Source organism: Astatotilapia calliptera, chromosome 11, assembly GCF_900246225.1.
Source record: "Astatotilapia calliptera chromosome 11, fAstCal1.2, whole genome shotgun sequence".
NCBI lineage: Eukaryota > Metazoa > Chordata > Actinopteri > Cichliformes > Cichlidae > Astatotilapia > Astatotilapia calliptera.
Window position 1 is genome coordinate 16,770,285 of NC_039312.1, and position 17,874 is coordinate 16,788,158.

General features: G+C 38.9%; 1 protein-coding gene across 4 annotated transcripts; it reads left to right on the plus strand.

Moving 5' to 3' along the window:
- The first annotated feature begins 2,874 nt into the window (after positions 1 to 2,874).
- LOC113032301 (myelin-associated glycoprotein-like) lies at positions 2,875 to 17,522 on the plus strand. Of its 4 annotated transcripts, XM_026185130.1 has the most exons (10): positions 2,875 to 2,976; positions 6,254 to 6,454; positions 6,651 to 7,013; positions 7,633 to 7,923; positions 13,344 to 13,592; positions 14,092 to 14,352; positions 14,457 to 14,547; positions 16,908 to 17,000; positions 17,106 to 17,169; positions 17,263 to 17,522. In XM_026185130.1, exons 2-10 carry the CDS (start codon positions 6,409 to 6,411, stop codon positions 17,296 to 17,298), a joined length of 1,494 nt encoding a protein of 497 aa, XP_026040915.1. In that variant the 5' UTR covers positions 2,875 to 2,976; positions 6,254 to 6,408; the 3' UTR covers positions 17,299 to 17,522. The 4 variants fall into 4 exon arrangements, with proteins under 4 accessions (XP_026040915.1, XP_026040914.1, XP_026040916.1 ...); XM_026185129.1 differs by lacking the exon at positions 2,875 to 2,976 and having other exon boundaries at positions 5,597 to 6,454; XM_026185131.1 differs by lacking the exon at positions 2,875 to 2,976 and having other exon boundaries at positions 5,597 to 6,454; positions 16,911 to 17,000.
- The last annotated feature ends 352 nt before the right edge of the window (positions 17,523 to 17,874 follow it).

The following is a 17,874-nucleotide window of genomic DNA, read 5'->3' on the forward strand; positions in this document are numbered from 1 at the left end:
ATTGTATTTTTAATTATTTTTATTTATTACATACCACGTGTTTACATTCAGAATACAAAAAAGACAAAACATTGCCAATGTGATCAGTTGTCCACTATTAAAAACTTTCTAATTAGTCTTCCCAGACAAATGTAACGCGGTTAAGGGACCAGGGCGCCTGACTGCAGCCTCATAGACAATGAGCAATCAGAATAAGATTCGACTATGGAGCCTGAGGGTGTGAATAAAACACAGGAAACAAAAGTAGAGCTCAAATATATATATATTATGTTTGTTATGAGAAGTGTATAGATGGATGTACAAAAGAAATAAAAACATATGCATATATATCACAAACAAAAATAATGTTGACAATACAAAACAGCTTATTAGGTTCCAAAAGGAGGTGGGATGAGGTGTAGTCCAGTATGTGATTTAGTTTAGTTCCATGGACCTGTGATAGGTCATGTGTCAACAATTTGTGATTCAGTCCATAGGTTCACAATTCCTACCGCAACGTAGCGGTGGTCGGGTGGCTCGCCATCTCGCGCTGATCAGGGCTGATCGCGGGAGAACAAAAAAAAAAACCTGACCTAAACAAGGTCAAAAAACAGAAATTATCATTCACAGAAGAAAATGAAACAGCATTCTACTGCTGTGACAAAATAAATACATAAATAACAAAGTCAAGTAATCAATGCCACGTTTCATACAACAATCAATAAACCATCATCTCTTATAATGAATGTCATTCTAAATACTATTATAGAAAGACATTCTCATGGGTCCCATCAAAGTATATCAGCGTTAAAGCTAATAAATATTATCCAAAGTTAATCAAATATATTTACAAAACTCATTTAATCACAGGTGTTGCGCAACAGATTCAATAATGTAAATGGAATTTAACTCAATGCAAAATCTCATAGGCCGTTTCGGCATTTCATCAGAAAAGTAACAAAAAACATCCAAAACGGACAAAACTACAAAAATCAAATCACTCATTCAACTCTAGATACGTTAAATCAACATTCGGCCATAATGGAATAAACAAAAACAACAATATTCAATAGATGACACTAGTAATTGCACTTACTGTCGCTAGCCTAGCATTAGCTTACCGGCATTGTAGGATGTGCGATCGCGGCTCCGCATGTACATTAATTGTGACAAAACAAAACAAACAAATAACTCACCGTTGAGTCGAGTGTGAGGTAGTGTAAAGATGAATGAATCGGCCGGGTTATTGCACGCTGTCAACTGGCCTGTAGTGCAAATTTTGTCGTGATCTGACAAGTACACCAACCACAGGGACAACAGCAGCCAGAGGAGTAGGGACATGCAGCTGATTGACCCGGAACTTATACAGGATTCATTCCCGCCACAATAAAGGGACTGGCGGAAGTGGGGTCAGAAGTTACCGTGGTTACACAAACACAGAAATTCCTGAAACAAGCGGTTAAAAAACTTGTTTTTCTTTATAGTGGGTTAGATTTGGTAGATGTTTGGTTAATGCATGGTGTTTGTGAACGCAGCATGAACATTCACGCCTAATGTAAGCAGCTGTAGCCTACTCCCATTTCCTGGCAACTTGCACTCATTCCTGTAGAGGGTGGCGAAGATCACAAGTTGTCTTTAAGTATTGCAGATCACTAGTGATGGGCAGATGAAGCCCCATGAAGCACTGAAGCTTTTCATCCAATTGGTTCACCCCAACGCGAAGCTTCATGAAGCTTCATTTGCTCTAGTAGGACACCTACTGGACGTAAAAATAATAGCTGGCATGAATTTGAAGAGTGTGGCATTTTGCACACAGCCTGTAAATGTCAACAACAAAAGGAGTGTGTAAACAATGTATATTGTAGTGATGGCAGTATACTGTGTATATTTATAGTGGCAGTATGGGAAATGATTATTTGGAAATGCTTGAAATGGAAATGATCATTTACTGTGAGGTGAGGTGTGGTTGGGGTGTGGACAGTAGTTGTGCTTTTGTAACGTTGAGGTATGGACAGCTACACACTGCCTCAGTCCTGCCTGTTCACATTTTATTCTGTAAAAACTAAATTTTCACTGCTTTTATGACCTTTTTAGTGGGGAGAACATAGCTGGGATTTAATGATTTAACAAATCTTTTGAATCCTTTGTCCTCCACAATGCTAAATGGCTGGGAGTCCTCAATCACCATGCTGACCAGGTCTTCATCTATTTGAGATTGTTCTCCTGAGGAAAGACAATAAAGATAAAGCACAAATATAAATATCACACACGTAACTTATAACAGTTGTATAATATTGTTATATCATTTAGTAACATTACTGCATGCTATATTATCATTGCATTTGATGGCTCACCTGGTCTTGCTCCACAATCGCTGTTCCCCTTATTCTCATGCAAAGCTCTGTAGTGCCTAAGCATGGATGAGGTGTTGTTATATCCCAGCTCCCTGGCACATAGCAAACACTTCACCTTGTACAAAAGTCAAGACAGCTCAACATAAATTGTATTGCACCATCAGTATCATGAAAATACATCTTCTGTAGAAATTTACATACCTTGTTGGGAGGAATAAGATCAAAATGTTCCCACACAGGGGAGGACATCCTCCTCTTCTTAGCTGGCTCCATTCTCTCCTGACTTTCTCTCCTCACTCTCATAATCCTCCAAACGGTCTCCAAACTCTCTCTAACCGCAGCTCTCCATCAAACACCCACATTTTGAATGAAGTCTGAGGGGTTTATATCGCTGTCATATCTCGCGGCAAAGTTCGAACCACTTCATGAACCAGTCACGTGGTACAGCCGGGCAGCGAGGCTTCGGACGTCATCATTTTCAGCTCCTCCCATAAATGAAGCAAGCCTCGATACGCGCTTCGCGGAAACGCCCCCTCCATTACTCGACACACGCTCCGAAGCCTCGATACAGAACGTCCCATCACTACAGATCACATTCTTTTGTCCTGCCAATTGCTTAAAGCTTTGTAACTGTAAAAGGGTGGTAAGTAGGATCCTGACTGTCTGCAGTTTGGCTTAAAGTAGCGTGAACCCTGGCTGACTACTTTCTTTCTCTTGTTAAAGGCCTACACACTGCTGCTGTCTTGTTGTAGCCTGGTTTTTGCTTTGTTGCTGTCGTGTTGATTGGCATTTGTTCATTGTTTTATAGCGTTTCAGTGTTAACTGTTTGTTATATTTTAATCAAGCTTTTAAAAGGACCTGTATCTTAAAGGTTGTGTGTGTGTGTTTACTCCTTTTTCTTTTGTATCTTATTTACTGGGTTGTTTTTATATTGCTTTATTTATAATTTAAATCTTTTCTTGAGTGGAGACACCGCCAATGCTGGGGCAGAGGCTAGGCACGTGTGGTGGAATTCCCTTTTATGCCTGTGAATGTACACACCGGGAACCAAGTATAACGCACCATTTAAGTTGCAGTGAAAGTGGCAGTGAGGATTGCAGAGAGACTGCAACCTTGGGAACTCCTCAGTGTAGGTTGCCTCCCCAAGTGGTGGTCTCCTCTTCTTTTAAGTAATGTTTGTTAATAAAGTGTCTTAATTAACCCTGTTACTTAAGTTGCTGTCTTTTCTGCAGCTCTTTATTTATATTTGTTTTGTCCAATAATCGGTGAAATGGACTCTGTTTGTTAATAACGAGCCTGTGTGCCACTTGTAATTGTTACGATGCTTACACTGGCTATTGTAATCTCTCCTGGGGTGTAACTCCCTCCCTAGGTGGCGTTGTCAACACCATTTAGTTACCTTCACCAGTTTTCCTTCTTCACAGCGCCACAAGTCGGAACATTTGGTGTGGATTGGCTCTGCTTCCCATAGCAAGTACACAAACACATCAACCAGTGTAGCCAAATAAAAGATGAACTCGTGTTTACCTGCACACGTGTGTACCCATATAAACACTTTTTTTACAAGAAAGCACAGAGTAAAGGTAGTGTACTTTTGCACGTTAGCTAAAATGTTATATTCACCGGTTGTTGCCCACATTACTTTAGAAAAGCCACAAAATGAAGAGTGAGGTCTTGCTGCACTGTCATGTGACATCGCATTTGACTAAAACAGAGCTGGACAGTGAAACAGTGCTGTCAAATTAAAAATAATCCATTACTATTTTGGTAGTCATTCTATATACCAAAGAAGCCGGGTCCCTGTTAATTTAATGAGAAATATAATAGAGCTGAAATCCAAACAAATTGCAAATTTCTTCCTTTAGATACACAAAAAAAATTTTTTTCATAGATAGAATCATGGGTGCAGAGTAGAGCTGGGCGATATGAGATTTTTTCATATCACGATATGTTTTTTTCATTTCAGGCGATAACGATATCTATCACGATATAAGCCAAATAACTATATTTGTAAGATTTAAATGTGCCGTTGCTCACAAGTAAAATGTGAAATAATCAGCAGCTTGTTTTTATTTAAATATTTATTTCCCATAATAAGTTCAACAGGGTAGATGTACTTAAGGAACATGAGACTTTTTCAGATAAATAAAGGCAAATATTGCAAACTACACAAAAGGCAGCCGCTAAAGCGTTTAAGTTTCAAAATAGAACAAACGAAACAGACTAAATTGTCAATTCCACTTAGAAACAAAATATTAATTCTAAAAATAAATCTTAGTTTGTTTTACAGAAGAACAGACAAAATTGACTAACTTTTGTCAATATCAAATAAACTGAGAACTAAAAGGAAATTCTCAATCTCTCCTTGTTGTATAGCTGAGCTTTTCAAACAGTTTTAACAGTTACTTTAGTCTGACAAAAGCCGAATGACGCATTAGCGCTTCCAGTCAGAGACTGAGGCTACGTCCACACGTACACGGGTATTTTTGAAAACGGAGATTTTCCGTTTTCGTTTTAAAAAATAATCCCGTCCACACATAAAGGGAGAAATGAAAGAAAACGCTGCTATGAACATGCCAAAGCAGCAGGTGGCGCTAGATTCCTAACCGTGCAGAAATGTTGGCCAATCAGAAGTCTAGAAGCCTCGGTGGGAAAAAGTAAACAAAGCTGGGGCATAGAAGCAGAACCGAGTCGTATGTGTGGAGGGACAGTAACTGTGTGTATATGTAAGCATTTAAACACTGCAGAGAGTACAATTAACAGTAACAGTATTGTAGAAATTCATTTCACCGAAACAATAACGTGGCGCACAGTGTGACGCATGCACCAGTTTATTGTATTTCCAGACTTGCTTTCGGCACGCTACTCTGTTTTTTGTCAGACTTGAAATAGCCGAAATACCTTCACACTACGGAACTTCTATGGCTCTTCCGTTCGACAATCTCTCCGGCATTGGAACCATCATCTGTTTTCTCTTCGGTCATGCTCGGTTGATTTTTCTAGTCGGCACACTCATTTCCTCCATTATGCGCTGGCTCCATTACCCGCCGGCTGCTTCCCAAACAAACACACGTGCGGCTTGGTACTTGTGCTGTACGTAACGCGACGTGACGCTGCGGCTGTGATTGGTTCGGCTCTGCGCTACGATACTTGATTTGGATTGGCTGACCTTTTTTTGTTTTTTTGTTTTTTGTTTTTTTTATATTAAGAGGACAAGAGCGGCGAGGTCTATCGCGATAGCTTAATTTCTCTATCGAGTAAAAGTTATATCGCGATACATATCGTTATCGTTCTATCGCCCAGCTCTAGTGCAGAGTTGTTTCATAGGGGTGGCCATAGCGAGGCCACTAAAAATATTGGAGTGGCGCACCATAAACAGAATTTCAGTTTTATTATGCTCTTGTCAAATATAGGTCACTTAAAATATGTCGAGAAAGAAAAGAATTATAAGTTTATAAGTTGATTTCACTAAAAATAGATACATATAAAAACAAAATAAAAATTCCTTTACAATAATTTGTTTAAAGGAGGAATAAATATCAAGTTAATGTTTCGATGAACTTCGAGGGTGTCTTCCTCTCTCGTGCTCACATATGTGGCGACCAGCGATTTTTTTATTTTTATTTTTTTTTCTTCAGGGGCCGGGGTCAGTGTAAGAAATGCAAAGGCTAAAATGCATATCTACAATAACTCATACTCTTAAACATGTAGAGCCATCAAAATGGACTTTCTGCTGTGCGTGTGTCTGTGTGCACGTGAGAGGGTAACCACATTTCACTCTGAACATGTCAAACTGATGTGTAAATAAGGAGGCAAAACCAGCAGGAAACCACACGCTGTGATCAAGCACAAACCATTTACAAAACCTAACAAAGAAAAAAATAGATATGATGAAGTTAATTTTCTTCTCTATTTTGCAGAACATGCAGAAAAAAGTAAGATGAGTGTGATAAAGTGGTTGCAAAATGTGTGAAAAGTAAAGAGGCAACTTCATGTCACATGTTTCTGAAGGAAATTTAAAAAAACACAGACATCCTTGTCACCGTATTTGTTGGCGTGACAGTGAGAAGAAAAGATGGTCTTACAATGGTCTTTGTTCTTCATGTACATTTGCATTAAAGGTATGGATAGTATAGACCTTTAAAGTATAGCTGAAAAATTTAATTCTCACATTTTCATACATCTTTGTGTAACACATAATGTCGGTATTACATGATCTTTTCTTTATTTTCACACACATTTACATTGTCCTTCTTATGTTGGTAGTCTTATTTATTTGTTTTGTTTCATCATAATTTACTCTCAAATTTATTACAGTTACTCCAACAGAAGCTTCATCTTGGACCGCTGCTGTGCCATCCTCAGTGAAAGGTCTCCTTGGCTCATGTGTGGTGATCCCCTGCTCTTATAACTACCCAGAACCACAAAAAAGCCCCCAGACCTTCACGGGGATTTGGTATAATAATGATAATCAAGTCATCTGTCATTCTGATGCATCTCAAACTCCAGCTCAGTTTTGGAGTCGGACAAAGCTGCTGGGAGACCTCAGCAAGAAGAATTGTTCTCTGATGATTGATAAACTTACAAGAAGAGATGAAGGGACCTTTCATTTCAGGATTATAATGGAAGCTTATACCGTATTTTCCTACTCAAAGAACAAAATCTCTGTTTCAGTGATCGGTAAGTTAACTGAATGAATGCTATACAGTTACACTCAAATTATCCACTCATGTGGAAAGTGTTATGGTACTGGTTCGTTATTTCTATGTTTCCGGACTAAATAGTGTTATTGGAATATTCCTCGTTGATTCCTAATTAGTGTCAGCTGTATTTCCACCTGCTACCCATCCTCTCGTTACCCTGTTGTGTATATTTATGTCCTCAGTTTCCCATTTCCCACTGTTGTATGCATCTCTCTGTGTTTTAGAGTTCTGTGTTTTGTTCCTTAGCTTAGTGTTAGAATTTTTGAGTTTTTTTTCCGTACAGCAATAAAGCTGCTTCTTTAGTTTACTATTTGGTCTTTCATTGCTGGGTCCTGGCTTACCTGCCACACAGCATAAAGTCAAATCATAGTAAAGTGAAGTCCACATTATCATATTGTTAGATTTTTATAAGAATGGTGTTTTGCTTTGTTTTTTCTCTTATTCCCTTCTCCTCACCTTAATCTGTTTCCTATATTAGTTCTACGCATTATGGTATTTGGAAATTCAACAATTGGATTACGTAGTCTTTGGATTTGCAAAAAAAATCACAGTTAGTTTGGGTCTTAAAATCATCTTGATCTTTCTTGTTAACACAGATGAACCAAATCCCACTGATTTCTCTGTGCAAGAGGAGGTAAAGGAGGGTCAAACTGTGTCTGCATCCTGCTCTGTGTTTCACTCCTGCCCCACATATCCACCTTCTTTCCACTGGAGTCACTCTGGAGAGCAGCATTTTCAAGCACAGAAGCTTCATGATGGCCAGTGGAAGGCAACATCAATTTTAATGTTTCGCTCAAACCGCACTGATCACAACAAACTGTTACAATGCAGGGTAACATACCACGGAGGAAAGCACCAAGAAACATCCAAGACCCTTAAAGTACAATGTAAGTGTGCACTGACAAATACATGTAGATGAAAGAAAATCTTATAAATATTGTAAAAATGATCACTTTTAAAAAATCTAGAATACAATGGTCTTTATAGTTATAAAGAGAAGACTATAGAAATCGTAAAACCCACGAGTGAAATTGCAACAAACCAGGCTAAGAAAGCACAAACCAACATAATGAAAATTAAGGGTGTTCCGACACTAGGCATGGTTGCTTTGTTACATGTGTTTGCAGTTGTTAGAATTAGAAAGAAATTAGGGAAAAGAAACATAAATATTGAGAATTACATTCAAAACAAAAACTAAGCAGAACAAGTTAAAACTTTTACAGTTTAATTTGTTACTCATATTTTATTTTTTTATTTTATTTTATTTTTTTACACAGAATGTGAAACTGTTTATCTTTAAATATATATTTATTACAAGCTGGCATAGAACAAAGTGCCAATTGATTTGTGTATGTCAATTACTTCATATGACTAACAGTAAAAAAAAAGCACAGAGTGCTCATTTTTAGGAGAAAAATGTTGTACAGTGGGATGCAAAAGTTTGGGCAACCTTGTTAGTAGTCATTTTCCTGTATAAATCGTTGGTTGTTACAATAAAAAAAAATGTCAGTTAAATGTATCATATTGGAGACACACACAGTGGTACTTGAGAAGTGAAATGAAGTTTATTGGATTTACAGAAAGTGTGCAGTAATTGTTTAAACAAAATCAGGAAGGTGCATAAATTTGGGCACCACAAAAAAAAAAAAGAAATGAAATCAATATTTAGTAGATCCGCCTTTTGCAGAAATTACAGCCTCTAAACGCTTCCTGTAGGATCCAACAAGAGTCTGGATTGTGTTTGAAGGTATTTTGGACCACTCCTCTTTACAAAACGTCTCTAGTTCATTCATGTTTGATGGCTTCCGAGCATGGACAGCTCTCTCTAACTCACACCACAGATTTTCAATAATATACAGGTCTGGGGACTGAGATGGCCATTCCAGAACGTTGTACTTGTTCCTCTGCATGAATGTCTTAGTGGATTTTGAGCAGTGTTTCGGGTTGTTGTCTTGTTGAAAGATCCAGCCCCGGCGCAGCTTCAGTTTTGTCACTGATTCCTGGACATTGGTCTCCAGAATCTGCTGATACTGAGTGGAATCCATGTGTCCCTCAACTTTGACAAGATTCCCAGCAGAGGTGGGACCAAGTCATTGTTTTGCAAGTCTCAAGTAAGTCTCAAGTCTTTATCCTCAAGTCTCAAGTCAAGTCTCAAGTAATGTCAGGCAAGTCAGAGTCGAGTCTCAAGTCACTGGTGTAAAAGTCCGAGTCAAGTCACAAGTCTGAAACTTTGAATTTCAAGTCCTTTCGAGTCTTTAAAAAAAACAAACGAAAAAATAATGTTGCAGTTATGCTAAATGTAAATATTAGACCATGTAATTTTAAAATCTGTGTTTTTCTCAACACATACAAAATAGTGAACTTAGAAAATATACACAAATTGTGAAATTGCACCTCTTTAAAATGCAGCTCAATTAAACTTAGCTCCTAGAATAATTTTCACCGACAGTTCTGAGATACGCTGCATGTTATTCTTGGATGCAGTTGTAGGACCAGCTTTAAAATCGCATGACAAAAATATCATACACATTAAAAAAAACTGTATCACCAACGTAGCCTGGAAAACATTTGCTAGTTAGATGAAGTCAGCTATCTCATCTTAGCATATTTATATGCATATTTATAATCATACGGTTCTTGGAGTGAGTGAATACACTCATGAAGTTTAGTAACTTCAGGTCACTGCAACAAGCCCAGGTACAGTTTACCGACGGATGGGTGCAGGACCTTGAAATGCACCGTGTAGAACGAAAGACCATCGTACGTATCATAAGTTTACCAGTCTCACAAATTGTCTTCATAAATACACATTCATTAACCGTTTATTAATATAACCTTTGAGCTCAACGGTAATTAATTAGTAGTGGAAATAATTTCTGGTAGCATCACAGAAATGTAGCAGTGACAATAATATTGTATGCTGTAATCGTACTGGACAATTAGTGATACAAAAAACCTGTTTTATCCTGTGAATAAAAGTATGTGTTTTTGTCAGTGTACCATAATAACAGAGGCGAAACGCAATATTGTGTCAGGACAATTCACTATTTATGCACAATAAATAAAGGAGCATAGCGCGACAATTTCTGTTCAGCGCCAGACTTGCTTGTAACCTATATCACCAATTATGTTAAGAAAAATGACGCATTAACTACAACAGCAGACTGACCTTTGTGTAAATGCTTGGAGCAGACTAACCTGTGAGCTGGAGTGTTCTAGGACGTTATATTTGATCTTTGAATGGCTGCAATCCAGTCGCCTCTTTGTTACTTCGGAAACATGGCTCGAACAATTTCTCTTCAACGACGTAATCCGATAACAACCGATCTCTTTACCCGTCGGCTTCCCGTGGCTGTCATGCGACCGGCTATTGCAGTTAATAATACAACAGCTTCTTGACATTTTTGTGTTTCTTTTTATCGCTGTGTGACTGATTTTAATTGAAAGCCTGCGTGCGCTAGTACCGCTTGCCACGAGTTCCCAGAATCCTTTGCGGTTCTACCCGTGAATGACGTCACATTTTCAATCTCTATATAATATGCATGTTAAATTTTATATTTGGGGTAAAATATCAAGTCTTTTCAAGTAAACCGGTTCAAGTCCAATTCAAGTCCCAAGTCATTGGTGTAAAAGTCCAAGTCAAGTCACAAGTCTTAGAACATTTTTTCAAGTCAAGTCTAAAGTCATAAAATTAATGACTCGAGTCTGACTCGAGTCCAAGTCATGTGACTCGAGTCCACACCTCTGATTCCCAGTCCCTGCACTGGCCACACAGCCCCACAGCATGATGGAACCACCACCATATTTTACTGTAGGTAGAAGGTGTTTTTCTTGGAATGCTGTGTTCTTTTTCCTCCATGCATAACGCCCCTTGGTATGCCCAAATAACTACATTTTAGTTTCTTCAGTCCACAGCACCTTATTCCAGAATGAATAATGAAGTCCGAATGTGCTTTAGCATACCTCAAGCGGCTCTGTTTGTGCTGTGGGCAGGGAAAAGGCTTCCTCTGCATCACTCTCGCATACAGCATCTTCTTGTGTAAAGTGTGGCAAATGGTTGAACGATGCACAGTGACTCCATCTGCTGCATGATGATGTTGTAGGTCTTTGGTGCTGGTCTTTGGGTTGACTCTGACTGTTCTCACCATTCGTCGTTTCTGTCTTTCTGAGATTTGTCTTGGTCTGCCACTTCGAGCCTTAACTTGAACTGAGCCTGTGGTCTTCCATTTTCTCAATATGTTCCTAACTGTGGAAACAGACAGCTTAAATCTCTGAGACAGCTTTCTGTATCCTTCCCCTAAACCATGATGGTGAACAATCTTTGTCTTCAGATCATTTGAGAGTTGTTTTGAGACCCCATGTTGCTACTCTTCAATGAAAATTGAAAGAGGAGGGAAGCTTACAATTGACCCCCTTAAATACTCTTTCTCATTAATGGATTCACCTGTGTATGTAGGGTCGGGGGTCACTGAGCTTACCAAGCCAATTTGAGTTCCAATAATTAGTTCTAAAGGTTTTGGAATCAATAACATGACAACAGTGCCCACATTTATGCAACTGCCTGATTTTGTTTAAACAATTATTGCACAATTTCTGTAAATCCAATAAACTTCATTTCACTTCTGAAATATCACTGTGTGTCTCCTATATGATATATTTAACTGACTTTTTTTTTTTATTGTAACAACCAACGATTAATACAGGGAAATATTGACTATTAACAAGGTTGCACAAACTTTTGCATGCCACTGTATGTGCAATCATGTTAAAGAACACTTACACAAAACTCCAAAGTAATTTGAAAACTAAGCAAAACCCAGTAGCATGTACAACCACCTTTGGCTACAATGACTTGTAAAGTAAGTAGCCGTTTCTCACATCATTTTGAAATCTTTCACATCTTTAGAAGGTTGCTTCATTTCATTGAGGTTTGTGGACACTTCTTTATGCACAGCTCTCTTTTAAATTGTCACCACACAATTTAAATCTGAGATCTAAATTTTGACGAGGCAACTGCAAAACCTTGATTCTTTTCTTTGTCAGTCATTCTTTGGTAGGTAATGTCCTTGGGATTATTAACTAGTTAAGACCAAGCTGCAAACAAGCTGTAGCCTCATGTTTGACTCTAGAATACTTTGATATACTGAGGAGTTCATGGTTGAGTGAATGACTGCAGTCATGCTGCCCAGATTTTTGGTGGGTTTTTTGATTTATTCATTTTTTTTTTTAACACTGCATTTTTATTACTAGTTTGTTTTTTTTAGCATTGTAGTTTGACTTTGGGGTTAATTTGTTGGGACATCAACTCCTGGAAAGACTGCAAACTTTCTTGAATGTTTCCTACAGTGAGAATAAGCTTTCACACTGCAGAATGAGAAACTTATTTGGAAATGGCCTTATGATCCATTTCAGAATGATGGGCAAAAACAACCACTTATCTAATTTAGCTGCTAATGTATTTCTTCCTTTGTGTTGTGGTTAACACAGCGGTCCCCAACCTTTTTTGCGCCACGGACCGGTTTATGCCTGACAATATTTTCATGGACCGGCCTTTAAGGTGTCGCGCATAAATACAACAAAATAAAACTAGTACCGGTACCGAAAAAAAGAAAATTTATTCATAACACACGTGAAAAGACCAAGGAAAACCGAGTAAACGATAAAAACGATAACAAAATAATACTGAAAACCGATAAAAACCCTGAAAACTATACATTTCACACCTGAGCCTCAACTCTCGCGGCCCGGTACCAAACAACTCACAGACCGGTACCGGTCCGAGGCCCAGGGGTTGGGGACCGCTGGGTTAACACACACCCAAAATGCTACAGACCTGCAAACTGCCAAAACCTCTGCTTGCTGACACGATAAGTCATCTTTCAGTTGCCTGATAATTGCACTGAATGAGCTTGTGCCAAAAAGAACTGTAAATTCTATGCCTTTCTATATGCATCCTTTTTAAAATGTTTTTATGAATTATTTATAAATTCGTTTTTCTCTCTTATTTATTTATTTTTTGTTTTGTTTGTTTGTTTAATGAACAGCGACATCAGTCTAGTGGTATGACAATGACTCACTGACTGAAAGTCGATTTAGTCTTAACAACTACTGGATTGACTGCTTTGATATTTTGTCAGTATATTCATCATCTCCAAAATATTGGTGACTTTCATCGACTTCCTGAACTTTTTCATTTGGTGCCACCGTCATGTCAGAATGTTGAAATAAGCTCAACCTTGACCTGACAGTATGTAAAATAAGATAACATGCTGCACAGTAACATAATAGGATTAATATTTCTATGCAGATGCTCCAGTGAATGTGAAGGTTGAGTACCAGTCAGTGAATGAGGGAGAGACTGCACACCTGAAGTGCTCCAGTGATGCTAACCCTGTCAGCAGCTATGAGTGGCACAGTGAAACTGGTGCTCTGCTGAATAAGGGACAAACCTACACAATGTCAAATGTCTCCAGACATTCAATAGAGTCCGTGTACTGCACTGCTGTCAATGAGGAAGGACAAGACAGATCAAGCACCATGAAGCTCAATGTGTTATGTGAGTACAAAATGGAAGAAATATAACAACAAAATAGATTTTCATGTGAGTCAAAGATAAACTTTATTGACACCTATTAATCCTTAAATTCAGGTGTTTTCAGTCCCGTTGCCACTGGTGCATAAAATCAGTCACCCAGCCGTACAGTCTGCCTTTACAAGCATTTGTGAAAGAATGGGTCGTTCTCGAGAGATCGTTTAACTTGAGTGTGGTACTGTAATAGGATGTTACTGTTTTGAGAAGCCAGTTTTTGGAATATCTAGGAGGAAGAAATTTCAAAATTAACATAAAGTTACAAAGCAGTGTCACCAAGTACTGAGGCGCATAGTGTTATTGAGTCATCTGACTCAATAACTCCAAAGTTCAAAACTTCTGCTTACATCATGGCAACATGGCATAAATTTAGATTGCTGAGCAGCTACTTTTATCCATATAATGTATATAATAAATGCACAACTATCTTTTATCTCCTAATTATAGCTCTCTATTGTCCTTACAGATCCCCCTGATATTAGGACTTCCTCTAAGTGTTTCTCAGAGGATGATGTGGTAAAGTGTGAGTGCATCGTGGAGTCCAGGCCTCCCAGCATGGTCCATTTTGTTCTTGGTGACAGAGTCCTGCAAAGCACCAGCATAGAGACAGTTGGCTCTGTTACTACTGGAACTCTGCAGACAGACTTTGGGTCCTTTAAGTTTGTTCACTGCCTGGCAAACAACACACTGGGAAATGCTAACCTCACATTCTTGTTACCTGCTACTGGTAAGAAAAAAATTTCAATCTCAAGAATCTCAAGCATTAATTATTATCACTTTATATTTACATGGCAAAACAAAAAATATTCAATATGCCTTCTTTTTGAACAGACAACATGCAGAATATTTTCATAGCCTCTGGAGCAGGTGTGATTGTTCTGATTATTCTGATAGCCACTGGAGTGGGAGTTGTTAGAAAATGGTGAGTTTTGGAAAATATTTGTATTTGTATTTGCAGTTCCCCCCTCCAGGGGCAAGGGTACCTAGACCCGGTTTGTAGAGTACGCTTGGGGAGTGTGATTGTGTGTACAGCGTCTCTTTATGTCTGTCTCCACGTTGGTGTGTGGAGTAAGTGCATATGAGAGCATGAGGGTGGGAATGGATGTTTGTATCTGTGTGTGCCTGTATTTCTGTGTCTATATGTCAGTTTGGGTGTCAGACGCCACCTCTCTGGGGACATCTTAGGCCCTCCAAGGTTTGGAGGCCTATCTCCCCCTACCACCACTTCCCCTGCCAGTGGCGGACTCCCTCAGACATCGGTGCGTTGGTGGTTCTTTGTGTCCGGGGATGGGCGTCCAGGTACACACCGGCTCACTCCTTGGCGGCCGCTTATCGGGGCCTGGAGCCTGGGGCTCGCTCGGGCCACTTCGGAGGTGGGGTGCCCCCGGCCTCTCGCCCTGGGGCTCGGTCACTCAGGCACGGCTGGCTGCCGACGGAGCTCACGGGCACGTCACTGCAACTCCCCTTGGCTTCTGCTCCGCGGCTGCTGAGTGAGCCCTCATCTGGGACTCTCCTCAGCTCTTTCTGGGACAGTGGCGCGGCTGCCCCTCTGTTGGTCTTCCTTGGTCTCTTGTGTTCTGGGGGCCTCTGGATGTCTGGAGTTTTGATCTCCTCCATACCTGCTTCATACCCTGGAGGACGGGGCTGTGGCCCCCCCACACCCTCTAGCAGATGATTACATGAAGGAACCTTTTAAAAAAACAAGCGCGTCCATGCTCACAGGTGTACACACGGGTGATCACACCCACAAACTACACCCTTTTTGGCTCCTACCTCAAAGCACACTGTGTTCTGTTGATCTTATGTGCTGCACAATAATGTTTAACATTTAGTATTTACTGTCATATTCCCATATATCATTGTGATGTTGTTTATTCTATTACTCTTGTTCTCTTCTGCTTGTTTTCTTTTTTCTTTCTCAGCAGGTGATCCAGGTGATTGATATATGCATTTTTTTTTCTCTGCCCATTCTGTTGGTTTTTGTCTTTTGCCCTTCTCCCCCGTCCCTCTTCTCAGCTGTTTCTCTTTCCCTCTTTCTTTCTCCCCTTCTTTCCCCCAGTCAAGTCTGTCCCGTATTCAGTAAGTGAAAATAAAAGAAACAATAAAAGGTGAATCAAATGGACCATTACGGCAAGGCTGGGATGGTCAATTTGGTAAAGTAAATCCATTGGGCATCTTTGTTTGCCTTTAGACAATAATTCTGATGGCAAAAGAGCCAAACGGGACAGGCAAAAAAAAATAAAAAATATTTGTATTTCTGAAATGGTGGTTGGAAAAAAAATCTACACAATAACAGACATTTTTTTGAGGCTTTGACAGCCAGACCACCTAAACAAGGTATATTGCCTATGTCCTTTGTTATTCAGTTAAAAGAAAAAGCAGCACATAACACAGGAGTTAAAAAAAAGTATTCAGAGTAAGAAGCAGAGCACCATGTCTCTTGGAAAGTACAGAGCTGATTAACTATGAAGTCAGAGCTACAAATAAAACACAGACACAATCCTGTAGCTTGAAAGAAGAAGTCACACACATTCATTTCTTACTTCTACTTTGGTGAGTTATAACAGTCAATACTTTAGTGAAATCTATCTCAGATGTTATTTGCATCTTTTCTGAGTATCAGCACAGAGAGAAGCTGCTGCTGTGAGGATCAACTTTTCCTTTAGATGTGTGTTATGGTGTTGAATTCTTTGTTATTTTCATTTATAGAAAGACTGTTAAATGAGCAGCATAGCAACATTAACAACTAGTATCAAAGACAACTGTGGTATTTAAAAATGTTCCTTTAAAAACAGATTATCCTAAATCACAAACACACACCCCTCTTCCTCTCTCTTCATGTTTAGTTGGGGAAGAGAGAAAAAAAAACAGGCTAATTGTGTTCTTCTTCTTTTTAATAAAAACAAAATCCACTGATTCATTGTGCTTTTACTTCAGTAGCATTACTCATGAGAAGTATGTTGACAAAAATAAAAAATAAAAATGTTCAAAATATAATCTCTCTATAAATGAAACATGCACACATTGACTCCTGAAACTGCTGCTGCTGCTCTTTCAGTTCAGACCATCATAGGCTGCTATGTTCCATGAGATCATTGTAATGATGCTTATTTTTGTCACCCAACATGTACAAAAAAACTTATCTCAGAGCTTGCATCTGAAATTCATTTATTTTTGTTTGCCCATCCAAATATAGCAGCCAAATGTGGTTCTACTTAAGAGGTTACCAAAACTGACAGCTGTCTTTCTCATGTTCTTATTTATTTTATTGTTTTCTGCCAGCAGGGGGCGATCAGGGGAGACGCCAACATCAGACTTGGGCACCATGAAAGCAGAGAGACCTGTGGAGCTCCCTCGTTATGCCCCAACAAAAAGGTTTTGATTCTTCATCTTAAGTTTAAACAAACAATCTCACTCGTGATTAAATATGATTTAAGAAGATGTGTAACTTGATTTAATGTTTTTGCATTCTTTCTGCAGGAAAGAGGACAGGAAGGATATGTCTTGTTCTGACATTTATGCCAATGATCATCTCTATGGCAATGTAGGGACAAGTAATGATTTTTTTTTTCAATAATTCATTCATAATGTGCATGCATAAACAAAGTGAGTGAATTAATCTTGTTTCTCTGTCTAGACTGACTGCGATGAGTCAATATACAACAATGTGTAGCGTGTGGAAGATCAGCTTCAGTCCATGTTGTTATATGAGTCAAGAAAAAAGAAAAACCTTAAACAATTTGAAATATTAATTGTTTATTTCTGTCATCTGTCATTTTCTTTCTAAAACACAATTAAGTAAATACTAATCTTTGTGCTTGTTGCTCTCAGAGGATTTCTTTACTGGTTATTAAATGATGTGCTTTGAATTATTACCAATAAAGTACTCTAATAATACCAAAGTTGGCTGGTTACTAAACATATTTAAGCTTTGATTTTTATTTAACTCATTATATAAATGAGTGTAATTTTAAAAAAAAGGGGGGGGGGGGCTAACACATAGAGTCAGGCAACCATTCGTACTCACATTCACGGGTAATTTAGACCAACCCCACTAACTGCATGTCTTTGGACTGTGAGAGGAAGCCAAAGTACCCAGAGAGAACCCATGCAAACACAGGGAGAACATGCAACCTCCACATAGAAAGGCCCGGTCAGGTGGTGGAGACTCAGGACCTTCTTGCTGTGAGGCAACAGCGCCAGCCACTCCACCACAGTGCTGCCCTAAATAATTTCTTATGTAACAAAA